The sequence below is a fragment of the Phocoena sinus genome, chromosome 3, assembly GCF_008692025.1.
Source record: "Phocoena sinus isolate mPhoSin1 chromosome 3, mPhoSin1.pri, whole genome shotgun sequence".
NCBI classification, from domain to species: Eukaryota; Metazoa; Chordata; class Mammalia; order Artiodactyla; family Phocoenidae; genus Phocoena; species Phocoena sinus.
In genome coordinates this window covers 45089318-45114783 of record NC_045765.1, presented here as the reverse complement: position 1 = coordinate 45114783, position 25466 = coordinate 45089318, and the positions used below count along the sequence as shown (strand labels likewise).

General features: G+C 43.6%; 1 protein-coding gene across 1 annotated transcript; it reads left to right on the top strand.

Moving 5' to 3' along the window:
- The first annotated feature begins 2499 nt into the window (after positions 1 to 2499).
- Positions 2500 to 24207, top strand: SMIM3 (small integral membrane protein 3). Its single transcript, XM_032629127.1, has 2 exons — positions 2500 to 2780; positions 22891 to 24207. The coding sequence occupies exon 2, from the start codon at positions 22902 to 22904 to the stop codon at positions 23082 to 23084; it is 183 nt and encodes a 60-aa protein (XP_032485018.1). The 5' UTR covers positions 2500 to 2780; positions 22891 to 22901; the 3' UTR covers positions 23085 to 24207.
- The last annotated feature ends 1259 nt before the right edge of the window (positions 24208 to 25466 follow it).

Genomic DNA, 25466 nt, shown 5'->3' with positions numbered 1-25466 from the left:
CCACTAGATGTAAACACAATAAAGAAAGAGAATTTGGGGCTTCCCTGGTGGCGCAGTGGTTAAGAATCCACCTGCCAATGCAGGGGACACGGGTTTGAGCCCTGGTCCACGAAGATCCCACATGCCGTGGAGCAACTAAACCTGGGTGCCACAACTACTGAGCCTGCGCTCTAGAGCCCGCGAGCCACAACTACTGAAGCCCCCGCGCCTAGAGCCCGTGCTCCGCAACAGGTGAAGCCACTGCAATGAGAAGCCCGCGCACTGCAACGAAGAGTAGCCTCCACTCGCCGCAACTAAAGAAAGCCGGCCCACAGCAACAAGGACTCAACACAGCCAAAAATAGATAAATAAATAAATAAATTTAAGGAAGAAAAAAAAAAAAAGAAAGAAAGAGAATTCGCCTTCCTTGGTGACCAGAACATGTAGGAGACTTTCAGTGAACAGTTTTGAATAAAGAAATATATGAATACTCAATAATTGTATCAGACAGGAGGAATAGGTCTCATTTTACTACTTTACAAGTGAGGCAACTGAGGCATTAATGATCATTTAGCTACTGAGTGACAGACTCAGAATTTTGGTTTCCTGATTTCTAACGCAACATACCACATTATTTCTCACAACTAAATAAATGCACACGTGCAAGTGAAAAATATACAAAGAAAATATACCGAAGAAGAATATTCCTGCACAGATGTGATTCACAGAGAGGGTATCAGAAATGGATTGCATCCTAGTGGGGGCACCTTTAGGCAGTGCTTTGATAGAAGCCAATGTCATCAGACTACAGCTTCTTTTATTCAAACTCCCCCCACTATGCGGGGGGAGGAGGGTGGAATCTCCCAGTAAGTATTGCTTATTTCTTTGAGTTCCTGTTGTTTTTCCCTTTGGTATACTTGTAATGGAGGATTAAGAAAGAGGAATGTGAGTTGTCCCCTGATTTTTGTTGTAACAAAAGCTTGTTGCTGAAATTACCTATTCTCCCCCTCCTACTATCTCAGCACAGCATCCATTATTCTTCCCTTCCAAAGCTGTCTTGGTAAAATCAGCCCAGCTGAGACACCAGACCTAATGTGGGATATCTCCCATAGGATATTCAAATTTCTTCTTCTGGCTTGCCTTTTGGGTGCCAGGGCAAATCATTACGAAAGAGAGACTGAGACACAGTCAAATGGGAAAGGCAGACCAAGCCTGGTTGCAACTGGCTCTGTTCGGGGCCTCTTCATTCTCTAAGAAGGAAGCCAGTGTTCATACAGGGCACATGGAGTTACCAGCTGTCCATGCAAAGGAACCTCTGCTCCCTTCCACTAACCAGGGAATATTTTGTATTAAGTTGAGATTATCCTCCTTTAACTTTTTATTTTTCCCTGTCAATAGTTTTGTATTAAACTACTCAGAATTGTGTGGTACTTGTTTTTAGGATCCCATACTTCTCTTTTCATTAAAATATGCTGTTGAGTGACAATTCCTAGAATTTTCGTCAAATAGCTTCTCATGTCAGTCCCCTTCATCCTCATTGCTTTCCCTCTAAAAAACTGGCATCTGGTAGTGATGATTTAGAAATCATTTCTGGTCACCTCATTCCTGATTCAGAGAAAAGAGTAGGGGTTAAGTCCGGCGCTTACGCCATACGAAATTTGGTCCTGAGCAAGTATGGTTCTTACTGTACATATCTACTGGGCAAAGGAAGAAACTGAAACACAGCTGGGCTCCAAGACTCCTCAAGTTTGCACTGATGGTCAAGGCCTGAGCTCCTGTGTTTTAAAATAGTAAAACTGAAGAACGCTGGGCTACTGAATTAAATATTGTAGGTGCCGAGATGGGACTGGGAGTCCCCTTCACTGGGTAGATCACAGAGGTGTGTAGGAGATTGCAGAGTTGGCACTGTCCTTGTGGAAGCTGGGTGGGGAAATGGTAGGGCCTGGGAGGCCTCTCAGACACGGAGCTCTAATGGGCCTTAGATTGGGCCATTTCACTGTTATCACAAAATAAACAGGAGGCGCAGAGGCACGTTATAGCAGGCAACCAAGCAACGTCATTCATGCTGGCCCTCCAACCCCGTCCTCACAACACGACTGGGAGACAGGTGTTCCTGTCCTCATTTTACAGAGAATGCAACAGTCAGCGAGGTGAAGCCTCTTCTTACGGATCCTACGCTCAGTACATTGCAAAGGAGGAGCTTTGAGTTCTGCTCCTCCTTCAAACCTCCTTCCAAAGCAAACTCCAACCAAAGGGCTAGACTTGCCCGTGTGTAAGACTACAGCTGGAAAGGATCACAGAGGACACATTTTAGGTCAATTCTCTCTGTTTACAATACAAGAGAGTGGAGACCCTCGACAGAAGTGATTGCTAAGGTCACAAGGCGAGTGCGTGACAAGTGGCACTCTCGGAACCCCAAGACTCGGTTTCTCCTTTCCTGTGCAGCCCGCTGGGGAGGCAGGGGGAGGAGTTGAGCCGGGCTGCAGCTGCCGAGGCCCCCGCGTTCCGGGGGCGGTCCCTGGCGGCCGCGCATTCCAGAGCCTCCAAAGCCACCCGAGCAGAGCGTGCCCCGTGCCCAGCCGCGCGTCCTGGCCACTGCTGCGCGCTCCCGCCTGCCCGGGGCACATTCGGGGCCGAGGTCCCAGGGCTAGGGGTCTCATCCCACTGCTAGGACCCGCACCGTCCGAGGAGACCTGGAGAAGCGTTCCGGCTGCCTCTACCCCAGGAACTTTTCGCAGACCTGGCACGATCCAGCAGCGGCGGGGGCCGCTGGGTTTTCAAAGGAGCTGTGCGGATCCAGGGTGAGTGGGGTTATTAAGTGTAGTGCCTGGGACTCTGGCTCTCGTGCTGCCTCTACCCCAGTGCCCTCCCAACTGCCCGCTTTTCTTCCACATTTCTCCCCCTTCATCACTTTTGCTTTTCTCTTTTCTCCTTCTGTCCGCCCCTAAGTTCCAAAGACCTTCGGCGCTCGATCTTGGGCCTCCCCGGAGGCCGGAGCTTGGATGGGTGGGCTCCCAACCCCACCGGAAACGGGCCTGTCTCGCGTTTCCCTGCTCCTGCCCGGGGTTGGGGAGCGCGACCCCTCCTCCAGCAGGCTCTGCTACCTCTGCTCTCCAGGCGCGGCGTCAGGGCTCAGCTCCCCAGCCTGAGCACTGCTGTGGGCGCTGTGCCGGCAGTTTGGGTCTTTGCACCACCCAGAGCAGCAGGCTATCTGTCTTACTTTTCTCAAAGTCCTGCGTGGAGGGCACCAGGGGTTTGGAGTCAGGGGTGGTGGGTTTCAGCCCTGGTCTGTCACGAGCAGTTTCTCTGTGAAATGGAGAAAATACCCTTTGCATACAGATCAAATGAAAAGGGAACGTGCAAAATAACTCGGAGAGAAGCCTTCCTCCCAAGCTCCCTCCTCCTGCCGCTTAGGACTTGGTTGTTCCAATTGCCAGTTCTCTTGCACCCCTGAACCCCCTTGAGTGTAGGGACTGTCTACACTCCTTGAGTGTCGGGACTGTATCGCATCCTCAGCGCTTGGCACAGGGTCTGGTGAACCAGCGCCCGATACTGCCTGCTGAGTGTGAGAGAGATGTAAACCGTTAAAAACCATACAACTGTCAAGGTGGTTTTTTGGATTCAGTAGCCAGGCTGGGCTCTTATGCATGCAGCTCCACTTGTTTCTTCTTGACTCGTTTTAGTCTTGTTGGCACCTGGGAGCTCGAGTCTCACATTTGTCTATAGATTCCCTCAAAGCTCTAGGCTGTAGTGTTGAGAGCTGCTCAGTTATTCAAGGATGAAAGATTCCCTGATCATCTGCTATGATCTGTGGTCCCAGTGTGGTGGGTAAATAGTCCATAGTCCGGAAGGATTGTGAATGCTTGAATAGGGTGGGGCTGGGGGTTGGGTGAACATTTCCCTGGGAGTCAGGAGACACTGAGTTACCTTGAGGGGTTTCCCTATCTGGACCTTGCTTCCCCCACCTATAAAATGAGGAAGTGGAGGTGGAACAGTTGGGTGTCTGTGGTTAAGGGGGATGTGCTTTGGGGGTTATTCAGGGCACTCAGCAATCCTCTAAGCACATACGAGACAGCCCAGCTGAGCCTCAGGACATCATGTACTTCTGTCATAACAACAACCAAAAACAGCCAAGGAGAAGCGTTTCTCTGCTCCAACCGAGACCTCCTGTTTCCAGCTGTCTCGGGGTTATGAATCTTGCCACGGGGGTTATAACTCATGCCCCATCAGATCTTCCAAACACTGACCTCTCAGAGCGTCAGTGCTGTGGGCTCCGCCATCCCATAAAACGTCTGGGGATTCCCTTTCTCTGGCCCAGCCTGAGAATCACTGAGCCGTGGTGAGGTGTTTGAGACATAAAACAAATCAGAGACTCTGGGGACCAAGTGTGGTTGGGTCACATATTGGGCCCAGGGGTGCCAGACCAAGGGGGTAAAGAGGTAGTTACAGCCTCAGATGCTTTCCCAGCCATATTCTGATCCTTTTTTTTTTTTTTTTTTTTTAAAGAAAAGTGCTTCTCAGAATAAAATGACTCACAAGCAATTTTTGTTAGCAGTAGCTAGAGAATGGGTAACTGACCATTCTGGTGAATGTAGTGGGTGCACCTGGTCCTTCTTGTGGCGTTTCTAAAAGAGGCCCCCGCAAAGATCCACCTTGTCGACTATCAGGTAAAATAAAAGAACATATTCTAGAGGAAATAATACCTACAGGACTTTAAAAAAAAAAAATGCCACCAGAAAGTGTAGAGTCTGTTCTTCCAGGGGAAAGCTCAGTGAAACACGGTATATTTGTAATAGATGTTCTGTTCCCCTACACAGAGGTGCCTGCTATACTGCCTATCACATTCTAACGAAATATTAGAATGCTTTAGTGAGACATGTACAAAGTTTCAAATAAATACATGAAGTGCAAAAAAAAAAAAAGAAAAGAAAAAGAAAAGTGCTTCTGTTTCTTCTCCATGGATTAAAGCATAAAAACACAGGAAATATTTCCAAGGAAAGAGGATCTTTATCTTGATTGTCTTACACTGCCACTATTGGCAGTGGTATCAAAGACACACGTGTACTCGCACTCACACTTTATAAGAGTAAATGTTGGTATTACCACACATTGCTGACCCCCTCCCTGATTGGCCAGGTAAGCTGAATAATGTAATAATAATCATACTTGACATTTATCGAGTGCTTGCTATTAGCCAGGCATTATTTTAAGCATTTTACATAATGCTATGATATTTACCATAATCCTATGAGGTAGGGACCATCACTGCATCCATTTTATAGATGAGGAAACTGAGATCCAGAGAGAGTAACTCACGCATGATCACACAGGAGGTAAGTGGCAGAGCTGCAATTTGAACCCAGGCAGTTTGGCTCCAGGGCCCGTGCTCTGAACCTCATTGCAGTTGGGGGGATCTGGATTCAGATCTTGCCTCTGCCATTTACTCACAGGGTGACCTGGGGGAGTTAAGTGAGAATTTGGCAGCCACTGGACTAGTGAATCACTGCGGACCCTAGTACCCTTCCAACTCACTAGGGAAACAGACAGTGAACCTCAAGTGAGAGTGGTGTACCTCTGGGAGTAAAGGCTAAGACTTAGGGCAACTCTTAGCCTTAACTAAGGAAGGGCAACAGGTCAGAATTATAATTGCCTGGCACATTAAACAACAGCAAAACAGATTCAGTGACTAAATTGTGTGACTTTAAACTACTTAGTTGTGTGTAGATACAGCTTCCTTATTTTGTTGATTTGGACCCTGGTTGGCTGATTGGGCATGTGAATTGCTCATAACCCACGACGTAGGACCAGGGGAAAAGAAATGGAGGAGAGAGAAGGAAAGACAGAGAAAACAACTGGGTTCCCCAAATCAGTTTCAATTAACGATGACACATATCTGTCACACACATCACTCCTCCTAATTCCCTGCCCCAGGCTGACACTGATACTCAGGACTTTTCAACAAACCTCCACAGGGCAGGAGAATCCTTCTTAACACGGTGCTCTGGACAGCCTCTACTGAAGCGTCTGTCTAGCCCTCTCAGACTTCCCACTTCGTTCCTCTGGGATATGTATGGTCAAGGAAGTAACGAGGGGCAAAACAGGAGACCTTTCTTTTTGAGTGCCCTGGGTGGCATCTTAGGAAACACCCTGGGGCTTTTTAAAGATTAATCTTCTTTTTCCCTCACTCTTCTCTATGTTTTCTTTAATGGTTTTCACCCCAACACACCATCTTGACCTGGGGCGGAGCTCTTCGGGGAGCAGAGTCAGTCTTTGAGAGCTGGCCCCTTAGGGGTCACCTTGTCCATCCTCTCCTATTGACCTACAGGAAACTGAAGCTCACTTTGAAAGAGGGACTTACTGAGGATCACACCCTGCATTCGTTTTCTAATGCTGTAACAAATTACCGCAAATTTAATGGCTTCAAATATATTGTATTACAGTTCTAGCAATCATACATCTAGTATGGATCTACCTAGAATAAATCGAGGCATCCTCAGCCTGCGTTTCTTTCTGGAGTCTTTAGGGGAGACTTGGTTCCCTGCTTATTTGAGTTGCTGGCGGGACTCAGTTCCTGTGGTTGTAGGACCAAGGTCACTGTTTTCTTGCTGGCTGCAAGCTGAGGGCCGGCCATTCCCTGCTTCTCAAGCCACTGCATTCCTTGGCGCATAGCCCCCTTCCTCCATCTTCAGAGTAAGTAGCAGCCAGTCAGGTCCTTTCTCTGACTCTGCTGCCTTCCGCTTCACTTTTAAGGATGCATGTGATTAGACTGGGTTCACCTGGGTAATCCAGGATAATCTCCCCATCTCAAAGTCCTTAACGTTAATCACTGCTGCAGAGTCCCTTTGCCTCTTCCCCTGACTCCTCCCTCTGAGCCATGCTTCCTTGTTCATGTTTAAGGTTTGAGGACCAGGATATGCACATCTTTGAGGGGTCATTATTCTACCTACCATACACAGCAAGGTCCACTTCAGCAGAGGGACTTGTTCTGGATCACACAGCTTGGCAGGGGATTCGCACCACTGTGGTGCCCTTGCAGCTCTATCACTGACACCCCTCCACCCCCCAGCCCCCCGAGAGCCGATCTCATCGAGGTCTCCTTTGTTAGCCCAGCAGCAGCAGGCACTTAGTCACTGGCAAATAACAATGATGGATGGTAGAGGCTTAAACAGGATGCTGTGGATTTGGCCCGGGTTTCTCCTCTGCTGGCTCCCTGTTGGTTTCTAAGACTCAGTTATTGGCCGGGTCAGATGGTACGTGCAGTCTTGAACAGCTCTGGCTGCTTTCTGATCTCTTCGAAATATCCTGGTGTTTTTCCATTTTTCCAGCCACAGAGAGCAGATAGAAACTCAGGCAGGGAACAAGTCTTTAGACTGTTAAGAATTTTGGAGGAGATAGAAGCCAACTGGGGTAAAATGAGAACAGAGTGCTCCTCAGGGACCTCGGGTCATTGGAGAAAGTCCTCTGATTTGCTTTATTTCACATTTTTGATAGTTGTGTGTCCTTCCACTGTCCCCTTTCTTTGGAACAAAGGTCCCTGGTGAAATGGACTCCTTGCTGAGTTGGTAAATACTTGAGGCTAACTATTACATAACACTGTTTCCAAGAGTAAATGTGAAGCTGGGATGGCCTTCTCACACTGGACTTGTCGTGAGAAATCCCCTTCCCTTTTATCAGCCTCTCTGTCCTCTTTGGAGAACAGAGAGAGAAAAGTCCATACTCCGGGCAGTAACCCCCCAACCCCTACACATCCACCTCAATGCCCAGCCCCTGAACACAGGGAATCAAAACCTGAATTTGACTCACCAGCCCAAGCAAGTCAGTAGGTGGGAAGCCTAGAGGACATTATTCTGAAAGGCCAGTGCTCCTCTGCCTTGCACGTACAAGGTGGACTGGGAAAGAAAGAGGCCCCATAACCCTTCCTCAGTGTACAGAGATCAAGTCAGAAGGTGTTATTTTATTCAAGAGATAAGGTTCTGGGGGCTTCCCTGGTGGCGCAGTGGTTGAGAGTTCACCTGCTGATGCAGGGGACACGGGTTTGTGCCCCGGTCCGGGATGATCCCTCATGCCGCGGAGCGGCTGGGCCCGTGAGCCATGGCCGCTGAGCCTGCGCGTCCGGAGCCTGTGCTCCGCAACGGGAGAGGCCACAACAGCGAGAGGCCTGCGTACCGCAAAAAAAAAAAAAAAAAAAAAAAGAGATAAGGTTCTGACTTCAAGGTCATTGAACTTCTACAGGGATGAGGATCCTTTCTGGACCTCCCCCACTAACTAAGTTGTAGGAGTTAAGCTCAAATCTAAAGATCCCCAGTCTGTCCATATTCATTTCTTTGTCAATCTCACATTCATTGGGCACTGCTGTGTGCCAGAGCAGAGCCTGTGATGGGCACTAAGTGAACAGCAGAGAACAAGAGATGATGCATCTACTCTCCTAGGACTTGCACTGTACCTTGAGTGGGCAAAGATAGCCACTAACAACAAACAACAAGCAAACGAACAAGCTAGTTTCAGGCTGTGAAAGGCCTATGAAGAAAATAAGACAAGGTATGAGATAGAGAATGGCTGGTGGATTAGATGGTAATTTAATAGGGTGGGTCTGGAAAGGCTTTTCCAAAGAGGTGGCATTTAAGTTGAGATCATGGCCACTCAGACACTGGATATTGAAGAGAGCCGGCGGCAAGAGCATTTTAAGAAGAGGGAACAGCAAGCGCAAAGGTCTTGAAATGGAACAGCGCTTGGGACACAGGTCACTAGGTACCCCAGGCTACTAGGTGGCCAGTGGGGTCCCTTCTTGGTACATGAGTTGCCTTCTCTGTCTGGCCTAAGTGCTCCATTCTTTTCTGACAATCTCACCAGCTCTTTCAGAGGGTAGAGCCTTAGGAAGAGGTGCTATAAACTGGGCCTTGCTGGTAAACCCCCTAGTCTACTCCCCTGTGAACCATTACCTCATTGTTCACATTCTGCAAGCTGCTTCAAGAGACGCCTCCAGCCTGAGTGACTCAGAGCTGGTTCTAGCTGCCTCCTCCCTGGCCTCCATGTCTAGTGGAAAGGAATCATCAGCACTGTCTGCTCAGAGCTCTGGCAGTGCCGGACTAAGGCCACACCTGCAGGAAGCCACCTGCCTCTATCTGCCTTGTCTCCCACTCTGGCATAATTATGTTTGCCTGCCATCAGGAAGTCATTTCTTTTATTGCATTCTTCCTTGGAGAACTCCTTGGTGGTAAAACTGGTTGGATAACCACTGGCAGTCTCTCAAAAGTTAACTCTTAGCTGCAGTTCAGATGTGGAGAGTGTGCATTTCTGGTGGAAGGTCAAAGCTGGGACAGACATCAACGGCTGTTTGTTTATGAAACTATCACTACAGTTTCCTAGATCAGTCGCAGAGCAGTCATTGTGCCCAAACTAATGGTGGAGCCTCTGAACTTTGTGTGAGTTTGGGAGCTGTGTTCACTAGCTCAGTTTAACATGTATGAAGCCCTTACTGTGTACCAGGCATTGTCCAAGTGCTTTATGTGCATTAGCTCACTCAACTTCCATGGCATCCCTATGAAGAAGTCACTATTAATAGTTATTATTATTCCCATTTTACAAATGAAACTGGAGCTTTAAAAGGTTAAGTTTCTTGCCCAAGCCACCAGGACTATATGTGCTCCCAACACACCAAGTATCTCATCAGCTCTGGGCTTTGTTGATGATGTTTATTCTACTGATCTTGCCTTTCCCCATATTTCTTTCCTTTGAACTCCTACTTACCTTCAAAGTCCATATCAAAAGCCCCCTTTTTTGTCTTCAGTTTTACTTAGACAAAAATGAAGGCATGAGGATTAATATTGTTTTGAGCATCTGTTATTTTCCAGGACTCCATACATATTATCTCACTTTATCCTTGCAATAGGATATTCCAGTGCAGTGCTTTTAGTGTCCCTATTTTAAAGATGAGAAGACAGGTTTAGCGTTTTTAAATAACTTGTCCAAAGTCATACTTCTAATGGGTGGAAAGCAGGATTCAAATCAAGTACTCTACTTCTTTCCTCCTTGGAGATAGCATGTAGTTTGTACCTTTAGTCCACTTTTCTGCCTTGTATTGTAATTCATGTCTTTTCCTCCAGAAGAGCCTGAGCCTCTTCAGGGAAAACACTGCATTTCTCTCTGCCTCTTCAGGGAAAACACTGCATTTCTCTCTGCCTCCTAAGGGAAAACACTGTGTTTCTCTCTATCTCCACACCCTCTCCCCAGTGTTAATCACAGTGCCATAAACGTTTACTGAATTAGAATGAATTGCTACTCTACTAGCTTCATACTTGGACTGGAGAAATAGGTCAGCTTAACCAGTGCTGCTGCTGGTTGATTAAAAAAAAATTGCTGGGCTTCCTTGGTGGCGCAGTGGTTGAGAATCTGCCTGCCAATGCAGGGGACACGGGTTTGAGCCCTGGTCTGGGAAGATTCCACATACCGCGGAGCAACTAGGTCCGTGAGCCACAACTACTGAGCCTGCACGTCTGGAGCTTGTGCTCTGCAACGAGAGGCCGCAACAGTGAGAGGCCCGCGCACCGCGATGAAGAGTGGCCCCCGCTCGCCGCAACTAGAGATAGCCCTCGCACAGAAACGAACACGCAACACAGCCAAAAAAAAAAAAAAAAATAATAATAATAATAAATAGCGTTCCCTTAAAAAAAATTGTTAATATGGATTAAGCATCTATCTTCTTTGTTGATAAAGCAAAGACACAGTCCAAGTTAGGGATGCTAACAAACTCTAGCCAAAGGGGTGGATATTTGCAGAGAGTCCCTATGGTCAGGAATTATTAATCATAGGACGAACATTTGTAGGGTGCTTACTGTTGTCAGAACACTGCTAAGTACTATATGTGATTATCTCATGGAGTTCTCCTAACCCTACAAGGCAGATACTATTACTTTCCCATTTTTGTTTTTGTTTTCAGCTGAGTAAATGGAAGCATTAGGAAGTTAAAGTAACTTATACAAGGTAGGTGAGCTAGAAAGCGGTACAGCCACATTTAAATCCAAGCCGACTGGCCTCTAAGACTGGGCTTCTAACACTGCTCTGCAGTCTGCGTGTTTAGGAGCTAATTCCCTGCTGTTTCCAAGTATTCTCTCTACTCTAAGAGCTTCCATCACCTTACCAGATTACAGGAGCTTGGGGCTTTGCTGACTTAAGAAATGTTTATTCAGTACCTATACCACTGAGTAGAGAGGGAAGGCAATCTGTGAGGAGAACGGAGCTGTGTTGGGTAAAATCAGTGCTGGGGCAGAGCTGGAGCCCAGGCAAAGTCCATTCCTCTCCTAGTCTTTTGTCCTCTATGCATGTTGGCTTTTTTTTTCCCCCCAATTTGGTGGAATCTCCCACTACAAGTAGGATTCCATTGTCTCTCCCTCTCTTCTCTGATGTTCTTACCCAAGGTGAGGAGTAAATAAGTTACAAGGCTTAGTCATTACATTCTTCACTGGGTTGATCTGCATCTGGACCTTAAGTCAAAGGGATGAAATACAAACGCTGGAACTATATCCATGAGTGCTTCTGATAGGACACTGCTTTGCTTTGCTTTTGGTGTGTGTGTGTTTGTGTGTGTGTGGTCCTGGAAAACTATCTCCCTGCCTCACCTTTGGGGAAATTGTTTAGGGCTCTGGGCCTAAAGGTCTCCTTAGGTTTTTATATAGTAAAAAAGGTACAGTCAAGAAGCCTGTACCAGCCACTATGGAAAGCAGTATGGAGGTTCCTCAGAAAACTAAAAATAGAATTACCATATGATCCAGCAATCCCACTCCTGGGCATATATCCGCACAAAACTTTAATCCCAAAAGATACACGCACCCCTCTGTTCATAGCAGCACTATTCACAATAGCGAAGACAGGGAAACAACCTAAATGTCCACTGATGGATGAATGGATAAAGAAGATGTGGTACATATATACAATGGAATACTACTCAGCCACCAAAAAGAATGAAATAATGCCATTTGCAGCAACATGGATGCAACTAGAGATTATCATACTAGGTGAAGTAAGTCAGAAGAGAAAGACAAATACTATATGATATCACTTATATGTGGAATCTAAAATATGACACAAATGAAACAGACCATGGACATAGAAATCAGACTTGTGGTTGCCAAGAGGGAGGGGATTGGGGGAGGGAGGTTAGGGTTAGCAGATGTAAGCTATTATACATGGAATGAATAAACAACAAGGCCCTACTGTATAGCACAGAGAACTCTATATTCAGTATCCTATGATAAACCATAATGGAAAAGAATACTTTAAGAAAGAATATATATATGTATAACAATCACTTTGCTGTATAGCAGAAATTAACACAACATTGTTAACATTGTTAATGTTAATCAACTATACTTCAATACAAAAAAAAAGAAGCCTGGCGGGCTCTCATTCATTATATTAGCTTATTCTCTATCACTGCTCTCTCCAACCCGATGCCCCACCGTCTTCTCCCAGCTCCCATCTGAAACAGGATAGTGAGGGAATTGAAGAGAGCACTGCGAATCAGGAGGCCTGAGTTCTCCCCTGGGTCCTGCCACTAACTTGCTATGTGACCCTGGGCAAGTCATGTGCTTCATCTGTAAAATGGGAGGTAGATTATGTGGTTTAAACTAGATAGTGTCTAAATTCTGTGTAGATTTCTAGAATACCATTACTTTGTAGAAGTTTCACCTCCACGGAACAAACCCAGTAGGATACAGTATTGCTGTATTAGTTTTCTATTGCTACCATAACAAATTACCACAATTTTGTGGCTTAAGACATACACTCAGAATCTCACAGTTTCCTTGGGTCAGGATTGCAAGCACAATTTAGCTGGGTCCTTACAGAGCTTCAGTCAAGGTGTCAGCCAGACCTCACTGTCATCTGGGGGATCCATTAGGGCAGAATCTGCCTGCAAGCTCTTTCAGGTTGTGGGTAGATTTGTTTCTTGCAACTCAAGGCCAGCAGAAGAGTATCTTTGACCTAGGGAAAGCTTCAGCCCTCTTTTAAAGGACTTCTACCTGATTAAGTCAGACCCACCCAGGGTAATCTTTTCCATTACTTTAAAGTAAGCAATTCTAGAACCTTAATTACATCTGCAAAATCCCTTCACCCTTGTTACGTGACCTAACCTAATCACAGTGTAACACCAGGGAATGGAGATTATGGAAGCCACCTTAGAATTCTGCTTACTGTCATTGCTTTACAGAAATAGCCTATATACAGTTGTAACTGGAGCATACTAGAGCCAGCTCCCTATTTTCTGAGTCAGGTCAAATGACTTAATGTATGAAATAAGTTCTAAAACTTACTTGTTCCTATGCTAAAACTACTCTGCTTTGAACTTGCTTTTTGAATGCAATACGTTATGCTTCCCTTTATTCTAATATAATTACTCTCCAAGTTATTCTCTTCCAATACCATTAATGAATATATAGTTATGCATAGAGGAAATAATCTAAATGTTAACTTTTTATTTTAAATTAGTTTTTCTACCTGAAATTATATATTGTAGAAAACTACTAATTTAAGAAGTTTTCTGTGTCCTTAGGTGATTTCTAAAATCTTTTTGTTCCATCAGTATTTGAGAGAGATGTGTTGAACTCTCCCACTATAATTGTAAATTTGTCCATTTCTCCTTATAATTCTGAGATTAGGTATATTAAAATTAAAAATCATATTATCTTTTGGCATCTCTAGTTATACTTTTTGCCTAAAAGTCTACTTTGTCTGATGATAAGATAGCTCTACTAGCTTCCAAAATTTGTGATAGATGGTATTTCTTTTGTTTCCATTTACTTTCAACATTTCTGAATCCCCATGTGTCTCTTGTAAAAAAAAATTATATTTTTATATGCTCTGATAGTTTTTGTTAGTTTGGGTTTAAATTTACTATCTTTTTATGTGCTTTCTATTTGTCCCACCTGTTCTGTTTTCCCCCTCTTTTTCTTGTTTTCTCTGAAAATCATGTACCCTTTTGCTACTTTTAAATGGCTACCCTAGAGATTACAATATACATCCTTAATTTAACAAAGTCCAATGTTATTTGGTTATCTTGCCCTTTCCCAGACAATGCCAGAAAATCAGAACACTTTAATTCTGTTTCTTCTGCTATTTATATTTACTGTTATTGAATATTTAAATCCTGTATTTTTATCCGAAATTTTATTTCATCTTAATACTTTTCAGTTATTTTTGTTCACTTTAAAGAAATCATTCTGCTTTCTAGATTACATTGTTTCTGTTGAGAAGTTAGTTCTCAGTCTAACTGGTTTTCATTTGAAGATAATCTTTTTTTCTTTGTCTCTGGCTTTCAGCAGATTTACTATAATGCACCTAACTATGGATTTCATTTTATTTATCTCGCTAGGACTTCATGGGGCTTCTTTAGTTTGTGAATTGATGTCTTTCATCAGCTTAGTTTTTTCTTTCTCTAATGTTGTTTCTGCCCCATTCTCTCTTCTCTCTTTCTAGGACTCCAGTTACGTGTATGTTGTATTGTGTCACTGTTTCCTCTATACCCCTTACCCAGTTTTCTGTATTTTTCACCCTTTTATTTGTCTGCATCATTATATTTTCTCTCTGATCCTCCATTTCACTAATTCTTTTTTCAGCTATGCTTCATTTGCTGTTAAGTCCATTCATTGAGGTTTTTTTTCTTTCAATTAACTGTTTTCTTCAGTTCCAGAATTTCTATTTTGTTCTTTTCAAAAATCTGTTGTGTTCTTTCTTATAGTTTCCAGTTCTCTGTGAAAATTTTCAATCTTGTGTTATTTTGTCCTCAAACATAGTAATCAAGGTTACTTAAAGTGTGTGTCTGTCTGACAACTCCAATATCTGGAGCCCCTGTAAATCTTTTCTTTTTTTTTTTTGGCTGCGTTGGGTCTTCGTTGCTGAGCGTGGGCTTTCTCTAGTTGTGGTGAGTGGGGGCTACTCTTCATTGCAGTTCACGGGCTTCTCATTGTGGTGGCTTCTCTTGTTGCAGGGCACAGGCTCTAGGCATGTGGGCTTCAGTAGTTGTGGCATGAGGGCTCAGTAGTTGTGGCGCACAGGTTTAGTTGCTCTGCGGCATGTGGGATCTTCCCGGACCAGGGCTCGAACCCGTGTCCCCTGCATTGCCAGGTGGGTTCTTAACCAATGTGCCACCAGGGAAGCCCTGTAAATCTTTTTCTATTGTCTATTGTTTCTGATGGTTCCATTCTAGGCATCTTGCCTTTTTTCACTGCTGCTTATTTTTGGTCATGATTGGACATTTGAATAAAAAATTTGAAATTTGAATGAAAGTTTGAATTGTGATGTTATCTCCTCTAGAGAGGATGTAAGTTTGCTTCTGCCAAGGACCTGAAGGTACTAGTGATCTGGAACAAACTTAATTCAATTTCAGGGACTGTGAAGATTCAAAGCTGGGGTTGCAGTCTCCGGGATTGGTATACTTCTTGTTCACTCTTAGCACTAAGAGTGCTCTTTGAAGTCCAAACTCAAAATGCAGGGGTTTTGCTTTCTCTGTCTTGGGAGTCTTGTACTTTTGAGTCTGTCAGAAACACTGCTTAGCCTCTATCCTCCACTAACGGAAATGCTGCTTCACATGCCAGGCTCACCTCCCTGAATTTCTGTCTTCTTCCAGATCTTAGCCTGGTCATTCTTCATTATTTTGCTACTTAGTGCCTTTGAGCAGATTTCTGGGGGGCCTAATTTTTCCAGTCCTCAGTAAGACGATTGGTCGAAATTATCTAGTTTGTCCTTAACAGAAGTGGAAGTCCTGATCTTTGTAGATTGCATCTCTCTTTTATTAAACTGAGGTGTAATTAGCATATGACATTATATTAATTTCAGGTGTACATGATTCAAAATTTGTATATGCTGTGAAATAATCATCACAATGATTCCAGTTACCATCTAGTCACCAAAGTTACAAATTTTTTTTTCTTGTGATGAGAGGTTTTTTAAGATTTATTCTCTTATCACTTTTCAAATATGCAATACAATACTCTGGACTATAGTTACCATGCGGTATATTACATCCCCACAACTTATTTATTTTGTAACTGGAAGTTTGTACCTGTTGACCCCCTGCTCCCATTTTACCCACTCTCTGACGTTTCTTCCCTCTGGCAACCACCAATCTCTTCTCTGTATCTATTGGTTTGGTTTAGTTTTGTTTGTTCATTTGTTTTTTCATATTTCGCATATAAATGAAATGAAATGGTATTTGTCTTTCTCTGACTGGCTTATTTCACTTAGCATAATACCCTCAAGGTCCATCCACATTGTCACAAACGGCAAGATTTCATTCTTTTTATGGCTGAGTAGTATTCCATTGTGTATATACACCTCCCCTTCTTTATCCATTCATCCATTGATGGACAGTTAGTTTGTTTCCATATCTTGGCTATTAAAAATAATGCTGCAATGAACATAGGGCTGCATATATCTTTTCAAATTGGTGTTTTTGTTTTCTTTGGCTAAATACCCAGAAGTGGAATTGTTGGATCATATGGTAGTTCTATTTTTAATTTTTTGAGGAAGCTCCATACTGTTTTCCATAGTGGTCGCACCAATTTACATTCCCAACAACAGTATACAAAGGTGCCCTTTTCTCTACATCCTTGCCCACACTTATTTCTTGTCTTTTTTGTAATAGCCATTCTAACAGGTTGAGGTGATATCTCATTGCGGTTTTGATTTGCATTTCCCTGATGAGTTGTGATGTTGAGCATATTTTCATGTGTCTGTTAGCCACCTGTTTGTCTTCTTTGGAAAAATGTCTATTCAGATCCTCTGCCCATTTTTTAAATCAGATTTTTGTTGTTGTTGTTGCGTTGTATGAGTTCTTTATATATTTTGAATATTAACCCCTTACTGGATATATGCTTTGCAAATATTTTCTCCCATTCAATAGGTTGCCTTTTTATTTTGTTGATAGTTTCCTTTGCCGTGCAGAAGCTTTTTAGTTTAATGTAGTTTTTTTTATTGTTTATTTTTGCTTCTGATGCCCTTGCCTTTGGAGTCAGATCTGAAGGATCCTTCTCAAGACAAATGTACAGGAGTTTACTGTCTATGTTTTCTTCTAGGAGTTTTATGGTTTCAGGTGTTTAATTCAGTTTGAGTTAATTTTTATGCATGTTGTAAGATAGTAATCTAATTTCATTCTTTTGCATGTGGCTGCCTAGTTTTCTCAATGCCATTTGTTAAAGAGACTGTCCTTTCCCCATTGTGTATTCTTGCCCCCTCTGTAGTAAATCAATTGACCGTATATGTGTGGTCTTATTTCTGGGCTCTCTATTCTGTTCTGGGCTCTCTGATCTGTTTGTTTTTATGCCAATACCATGTTTTTGTGATTACTGTGGCTTTGTAATATAGTTTGAAATCAGGGAGCATGATGCTTCCAGCTTTGTTCTCTCTCCAGATTGCTTTGCAACTCAGGATCTTTTGTTGGTTCCATACACATTTTAGGATTGTTTGCTCTATTTCTGTGCATACCTTTTCTTAATTCTCTAAATCTAGAATGCCCTTTGACCAAAAACAGTAATAGTCTGACCTGGGCTTAAAAGAGAGCTATGGATCTGGCATCTCCCTGTTCATACTCCTGGGTCTGTGTGGGTGCTTTGGAGGTAGCTGTACGTAGTGGTGAATACAGGGTCAGGAGACCTGAGTTTGAATCCCGTTTACTAATTTTATGATCACAAGCCAGTTAACCTCTGTCAGATTTAGTTTCCACATCTGTAAAATAATATATCCTGCACAGGATTACTGTGAAGTTTAAATAAATTAATGTATGGGACAAGGCCTAGCACAGTCCTTAGCAGTTGGTGTTTGTTAAACACATGCTGGCTTGTGTAATTCTGTGTTTAAGGGGAGGGATACTTAACTTCTTTGTGCTCCTTGGAGTTAAAAGAGTTATGTCTTTTGAGTAAATAATAGTAACTCCTAAGAGAGTATCTTGTATATAGCAAGTACTTAACAAGTGAATGAATGAATGAACACCCTAGACAGAGTTACTAGTCCTGAGAGTGCTCAACCAAAAACTATTAGTGTTCTGTCAGAGAGGTGAAAGTTATTTGTTGGGGAGTGAGTCTCATAATTGAAAGGTAGATAGATAGCACAGATTAGTCACTTTGAATTTGGTTATTCTAAAACTCCTGACTTGTAGGAAATTTTAATTTATGAAATGTATATTTTTTTGTTGGCACTAGAAAATTTGCCATATGATAGAACTGACTGGAAGGATTCTTTTTTTTTTTTGTAAAAGAACTTTCAGTTACTTAAGAAAAATGGTCCCAAAAGTAAAATTTGATGTTTCTGAAGCAGGCAGCAGGGAACCTCTGCTTTCCTTCCTAGACTGGACCAAACAGACTACTTGATAGATGGGATGAGTTTCCCACTTTTGGAGAAGGTACAGTGTTTTCCTCCTCTGAAGGAACTACCATTTTTTCTTTTTTGGCCCTTACACTTAGTCTTATTAATGGATACAAAATAGTCATTTTGGGATTCTTAACTTTTCCATTGCTTAAACTCATGGTCTAAAGTGGAGCCATGATGTCTCCAGGTCACAGGGCAGGTGGTGTAGGGCCTAGATGGTGTCAGTGGCTGATGGAGACAGTGGCTCCTTTGTTTGTCAGCTCAGGGTGACTTTAACATAGTTTCTTAGACAAACACATCGAACATATGTTAAAGTTTATTATTTATTAATGAGGTAAATAGATAAAGTATACCAGTTTGAAGTAACAAGAATTTAGGCCTGACTGCTGGTTTACCTTCCGTGGTCATAAAAACATTATATTTTTATCAATGATAAGGTTACATTTGTGACATGAATGGCTTGTGCCATATTCCAACTTGATGTATTCATTAGAAATCACAAGTAATATATCTGCAAAGCAAACAATAAGCATATTGATCTATAGTTATTCATTAGATGTACCAAGAAACAGTTTTATGCCCTCACAAGGAGCCAGTCACCCAGATGCCAGATGAGGTCAAACAGAAGTCAGCGAGTCCTGCTTTTTCTCAAGCCAATTTTTCTAGCATGCCATTAATGGTGCTGAACATATGGTTTGTGTAGTTCTCATTTGGGGGAAAATATCTTTTCTTTCACAGTGGGGAAAGGTGGAAGTTACTGGAACCTCTGTTACATGGGAGGGAACAGCTCATCAGAGAACACGCTGGAGGACTGAGAGGGTTGAAACAGAGAGAGGGAGCTCCCTGTGCCCTCTGACTCCTGGCCACGTGTATGGCCAGCCTTAGAGCCCTGAAGGGCCCTTGGAGAACATCACAGCTTGTGACTTTCAATCTGTGTTCTGAGGAGCCCAAGGAGTCAAGGAGCAGCTGAACAGCTGTGCTGTACCAAGTGAGCAGGCTGTGCTAAGTGGGGACACCAGAAAAACAACTGGGAAAAGTTATGTTCTCAGATCTTTTCAGTTAGAAGAAAAAAATGACTTTAATTTCATTATAACATGTACATTTTGGTGTTACGGCTTAGTATTGATTTGAGTTTGAATTATATATGTGAAGGGGGTGGGCACCCTAATCTCTAGTGCTTAGGGCCTCTAAGGATTCAGCTCTGCTTACTGGATAGGACCCCAAACCCCTCTCGCTGAGCACTCCCCAGCAGTCTAGAGGAGCTCCAATTTTATCTGTTTTTGTGACTGGGTTTTAAACAATTTCATGTGTGAAAAAGTAATAGTGGTACAGTCTGGAATACAGGTTACAGACAAAGTTTCATTTATTCATCGATTTGTTCTGTTTTGTTTTAATTAGGGCCAGTGATCTGATCAGATTGATGTCTTTGAGTGATCATTCTGGAAGCGGGTGGGCTTGAAGGTGGGGGAAGACCTTTGGGCTTCAATTTTGCCACCTGTGAAACAAGGCTAGTTCTAGCTTGTGGATGAGCCCTGAAGCCTGAGTTCCCGTAAATGACAGGTTTTCCTTATGAAAATCAGCCAGGGAGATTATGTGTTCCTGGCATTTGGAGTTACAGAGACTGTTTGATGTTAATGGGTTTACCGGAAAGGGCTTTTGTGTGGTTCTTTTGGCCCAAGGCAAGCTAGCTATTGATGTAATCAGGAGACCACAACGAATGATTTTCCCCACCCCGTCCCTCTTTAACAGTGTGCGTCTCCTGTGACTCATGCTTCTATGCCTTAGACCTTGGAGAAAGTGACCATGTTTCTGAGGCTGAGGCAGGGCCAGCCTGTGCCTCTTCCTCCGGGGCAGGCCCCCTGCCTTATAATCCTGTGGCCCTGAGAGCCTCGCTAGAGGCTTCTCCTCCATCCTAGAATGTGCCCACATCTGACTTAGACTGGCTACAGAGCACGGAGGAATCAGTTCCCAAATCATGGAGCTAGGAAGAGTGGTAGAGGCCTTAGAGATCAGGGATTCCCAAAGCGGGCTGCACATTCAAATCACCTGGGAAATGGGAGTGGGGGAGGCCCCTCTGGAGTCTAATTCAGTAAGTCTGTGATGGGACCCCGAAGCAACGTTTTTTAAACTGTCCTTAGGTGGTTCTCACTTAGCACGGTATATGGCATTTGGTGACCACTAATCTAGTCTCATACTTTAATTTTATTTGGCTTGAAAATTGTATGTGTGTGTATTTAGTCTTTTTTAATAAAGAAAAAACAAAAACAAAAAAGCCCATTTTTCCATCAACCAGTTGACTTGAAAAAAAATTAAAAGTAAGACATGCTCATGTTTATAAAACTCAACAGTATAAAAAAAATGAAGAATGAAAAGCAGGAACTTTTCCCACTCCTAGTCCAACTCCCAAAGGTAATCACTATTAACATTTTGTTCGGATTCTCCTTATAAATGATTTTACTTTTATATATCCTCACCTGTCTATCTACTTAATTCTACAAAATCTGAACCAAAGGAGTTATCCTATACACATTATCCTGCACTTTATTTTTTTCCCCACTTAGGACTATTTTGGAGCTCACTACAGATCATCATTCTTTTTGATAATAACTTAAATAAGTTAATATTTGTAACACCCTTGGAACCGTGCATGGTGTGTAGCAAGCACTGTGTATTTGTTAAACAAATGAATGAAAATTGTTCCCTGGTGTTCCATTATATGGATACACTCTACTATTTATGGATACTTGCGTTGTGTTGGTTGCTATAGCAGACAGCGCAGAAACAAACACCCTAGTATGTATGCATATCTTGGAGACTGTACCTTGGGTATGGTAATCAGTAAAATTACTTAATGTGGCCACAGTGGGTATGGAGCCAAAGGCATTAAAAAGGAAAAGCTATTGATTTAGGTAAAAGCAGGAAATAGAACTGGGATTGGGGATTTTGCCTGGGACCTTGAATCACAGAATTATAAATCTTTGATCTAGAAGGAACTGTAGGAGATTGTTTATTCCGGCCTTGTGACTTCTGGGCAGGGAACACGTTGCACCTGTGGTTCCCGGGTTGTGCGCTGAGCCCTGGGGAGCCGCAGTGAACTCATTGGAAAAGTGTGTGTCTGGGAGCTGTGGGATCTTTAAAATTTTTGACAGGAATATTGATATTTGACAACTCTCAGACATTGTGCAAATTACTAGTTCAAGATAATTTACAGTCTAACATTAATCATACTACATTCATTTTGGTGATGCTATATTTTGTGATGCTGAGTTTTAGCAGTTGCCATGATACTGCAAGCACAGCACACAAATGAATGTGGAATAGGAAGTAAGCACGGCATCGTCCCATCTGACTCCAAAGTTTGAAAAGTTGTGCAATGCCTCACAGTCGCACACATGCCGTAAGTAACTGGCTAAGAATGAAATACAAATTTTTTCTTTCAATTTCTGTGTATTATATTTTCAAACAGCTACTCATTTGTTAGGACATAAATGTTTATTAAATTGAACCTAACTACGTAATAAATGGAACTGCTAGGTATTTCTTTTGGCCTAGAGCGCTGTGAGAAAATTACTGAAGGTGCTGTGAATCGAAAAAGTTTGGGAACAACTGATTTACATCTTTATCCATCAGAACTCTTTTAACTGCAAGTGAGAGAAACCAAACTGACACTGGCTTTAGCAAAACTAGAGGATTATTCGCTTATATATCTGGGCCGTCCGAGGTTGCAGATGGTGTCAGACTGGCTGGGTTCAGGTACTCAAATGAGGTTGTCAGGACTCCACTTCTCTTTCCATCTCTAGGACATGCTGTCACATGTGGGCAAGATAGCCCCATGCCCATCCTTTCCAGACTCATATCCTTTCAGTTTAGCAATCCCAGCAGAAAGAATCATCTTTCCCAATAGTTTGTGAATAAAAGCCCTGGGAGGGCTTTGGTTGACCTAACCTGGATCACTTGCCTATTCCTGAATTGAGGCTATGGAGATTTGTAATGGCCAAGCCTAGGTCACGTGTGCTTCCCTGTGCTCAGGTGTGTGCTCTAACTAAACCACACAGAAAGGGTAGGTTCTTCAGAAAAGAGGAGGACCTGTTACCAGGAGAAAGGGAGAAGGGGTGCGGGACCAAAAACAATGAATTTCCCATTTTACAGATGAGGGAACAGACTGGTGGTATGATAGTTTAATAGTTAAACATGAAGACTCTGGAGTCCCACCCACCTGGCTTTGCTTCCTTGGGGAAATTAACTACATCTACATCTTTTAAGGCTTTAGAGTCTTCATCTCCAAAATGGAAATAACTGAAGATAAAGGCCAAGAAATAAAAAAGCATGACAATAATAGTCCCTACCGCAAAGGGTTGGTGGTTGAAGTGAGGACTAAGTGAGTTAATACATGTAAAGTGCTTAGGATAGGGCCTGGCACATAGGAAGCCCACAGTAAATGAGGCCGTTACTATTATTGATCAGGCAACATTAACGAGTACACAGCAGCTGGTAAGTGACCTACCTTCTGACTCCTGGGGTACAAAATGGTGAATTCCTCTTTCCTGCCTGTTGCAGGGTGAAGCAGCATGGATGCCGTCAGCCAGGTCCCCATGGAAGTCGTGCTTCCCAAGCACATCCTGGACATATGGGTCATTGTCCTCATCATCCTGGCCACCATTGTCATCATGACCTCCTTGTTGCTGTGCCCGGCCACTGCGGTCATCATCTATCGCATGCGGACTCATCCTGTCCTCAATGGGGCCGTCTGAGAAACTCCCAAGAGGGGCAGGTGACGGATGAGGACAGAGTCCCTGCCCCCAGCTTCTTTCCCTTTCTCAGAAGAGCCGCAGGAGGGACTTTGGAGCATGGACACTGGAGCTCGATATGTGAGGAGACCTGAGTTCTGGTTTTGATTCTGCCACTGGCCAGTGGTGTGAGTTTGGTCAAGGGACTTAATTCTATGAGTTCCAGGCTCCTTACTTTCCAAATGGGGATCATGATTCCTGCCCGTCCTACCTCATGGGGTTGTGAGAACCAATGACCTAGTGGAGGTTAAAGCTGTTGATGAGTAGATACACAGGTGTTACTGCTAAATGCTGAGAAGCTTTGAAGAACCAAAGACCCTAGCTGCTGATGAGGGTCTTCAAGGTGGTGAGGGAGACACTGGGGCAGAGCAGTCTTCCCCAGTGCCCCTAAGATGAAGGCAAGCAAAGGTACCCTGTCATCATTCCAAGGGACCAACAGCATGTGGCTCAACATTCTTTTCTTTGAGGTGCCACTCCCTTGAGTTGTCTAATTTGGGAGGGAATTGAGCATGGCAGGGGGAGGGAGATGGGTGGATCTTCCCAGGACACCGGAATCTGCAGTTTGGAGGGGCTCTCACATTTCTTGGCAATGCCAAGGGAGCTGGGGCGATGGGCTTCTTTCTGCATTAGCGTCCTATAGCTTTGACGCTCAAGCAGTGTTGGCAGATGCAGGGTGGCTGAGTTCCCTGGCCAGCTTTCAGGATACCCAGCGCCCGCCCCGTCCCCTGTGTGCCCCTCCGCCCCAGCCCCTGCTGTAATTAGGTCCACCGCATAATGTGTACTCCCTTCATCCCCTCCCACCAGCACTGCAACCATTCCAAGGTACGAGATGTTCGCAGCACCTTTGGAACTAACTCAAACAGTGATGTTTATTTTAAATGCTACAATTTATATTTATATGTATAGAGAGATTTCTGGACCACTCAAGCTCTTTGACCGAAATAAGGAGCATCTGGGGATTTGTTAAATTATGTAAGAAGATAGCACAGATTATCGGGGTATTATTGTGTGAAAATGATGCTTTTAGGTTGATCTGATTTCACTGATGTACCTAACTAATTTCCAATAAAGTGCTAGAGTGAGCATGTCTGAAGCCTTTCTTTAAAGAGCACCTATTAAACTCAGGAAGAGGATTCCACTGAATTTATGGTCTTAGGGACAGATCGAATATAGGAATAGAAAGGGAAAGAGGACAATCAAATCAACTTCAGTAAGTGGGTGAATAGTTGTGCAGTTTAAACAGACATAGAATGCAGGAGGGAGAACAGATTTTGGAAGTGAGATGACTTTAGTATCGGGTTTAACATGTTGAGTTTGAGGTGCTTGTGATATTCAGGTGGGTACTTTCAGGATGCAGTTGGAAACCTGGGAAAGATTTCATAGCTGGGATTATGTTTGGGGGGATTATCTGCATAATTAGACTGGGAGGAGTGAGGTACTAATGCAGAAGTGGTAGAATGCTAAAGAGGAGTGGAAGGGGAAGGGGGGGAATGACAAAACAAGGAGACGGGAAAGGTCATGTGATGTGAACTGATTATGAGAGGGATGCAGTCGTACTCTGTGAGCAAAGGAAGGATCGGGGGTTAGGAATTGGAGACAGTGGGAACAGACAACTCTTTCCAGGAATAGAATGTAGTATAGAGGTAAGAGAGGAAGGTTTCGGAGAAAATGGTCAAAGGGGGATAGATATATGTGACAAGATTCTGATTGGTTTGCTCAGCATCTATTCCAATTTTTTTTGTTGTTGTTTTCTAATATGCCTTCCTGGGTGGCAGAGGCTAGAAAGTGAAAAACTATACTGAATGTGAAAAACTCCCATTTTCCTAACTAAACTTTAGCCAGAGATTCACGTGTGATTTAGATTTTGCTAATTGGATGCGTGCATTGGAAGCTGAGTTTGGAATCTAGTTGGGTTGGGAGAGATACTGCCAGGTGTGAGGCATTCATGGTGCTGATGTGAATCCAATAAGAATCAGTAGACCGGGAACTGCTGGGTGTGCGGCCAAGGCCGTGTGTGCTGCCCAGTCTTTCTGAGTCGGATTCCTGGTCTGTAAGGCAGAGGGTATCAGAATTCAATGAGAAAATCCTTCCAAGGTTCTAGGTGACTGAACGTGAAGACTTTCAGGCAGTGTACCAGATGGTGATACAGCTCTTTTTTCACACGGAACAGTCAGCTCACAGAAGTTTCCAGAGTCAATCCCATCACATTCCTAGCAGCTCAAGAGTTTATTTTACAGTTCTGCTTTCAGACACTCTGGAGGTAACAGAGGGACCATCCAGTCCAACCTCCCCTATAATGAAGGAATCCCCTTATTAACCCTGGGGTTGCCAGTTGTTGCCTATTTG

What these genes read in the sequence shown, in the direction of transcription:
- SMIM3 (XM_032629127.1), top strand. Translation starts at nt 22,902, where the DNA reads ATGGATGCCGTCAGCCAGGTCCCCATGGAAGTCGTGCTTCCCAAGCAC.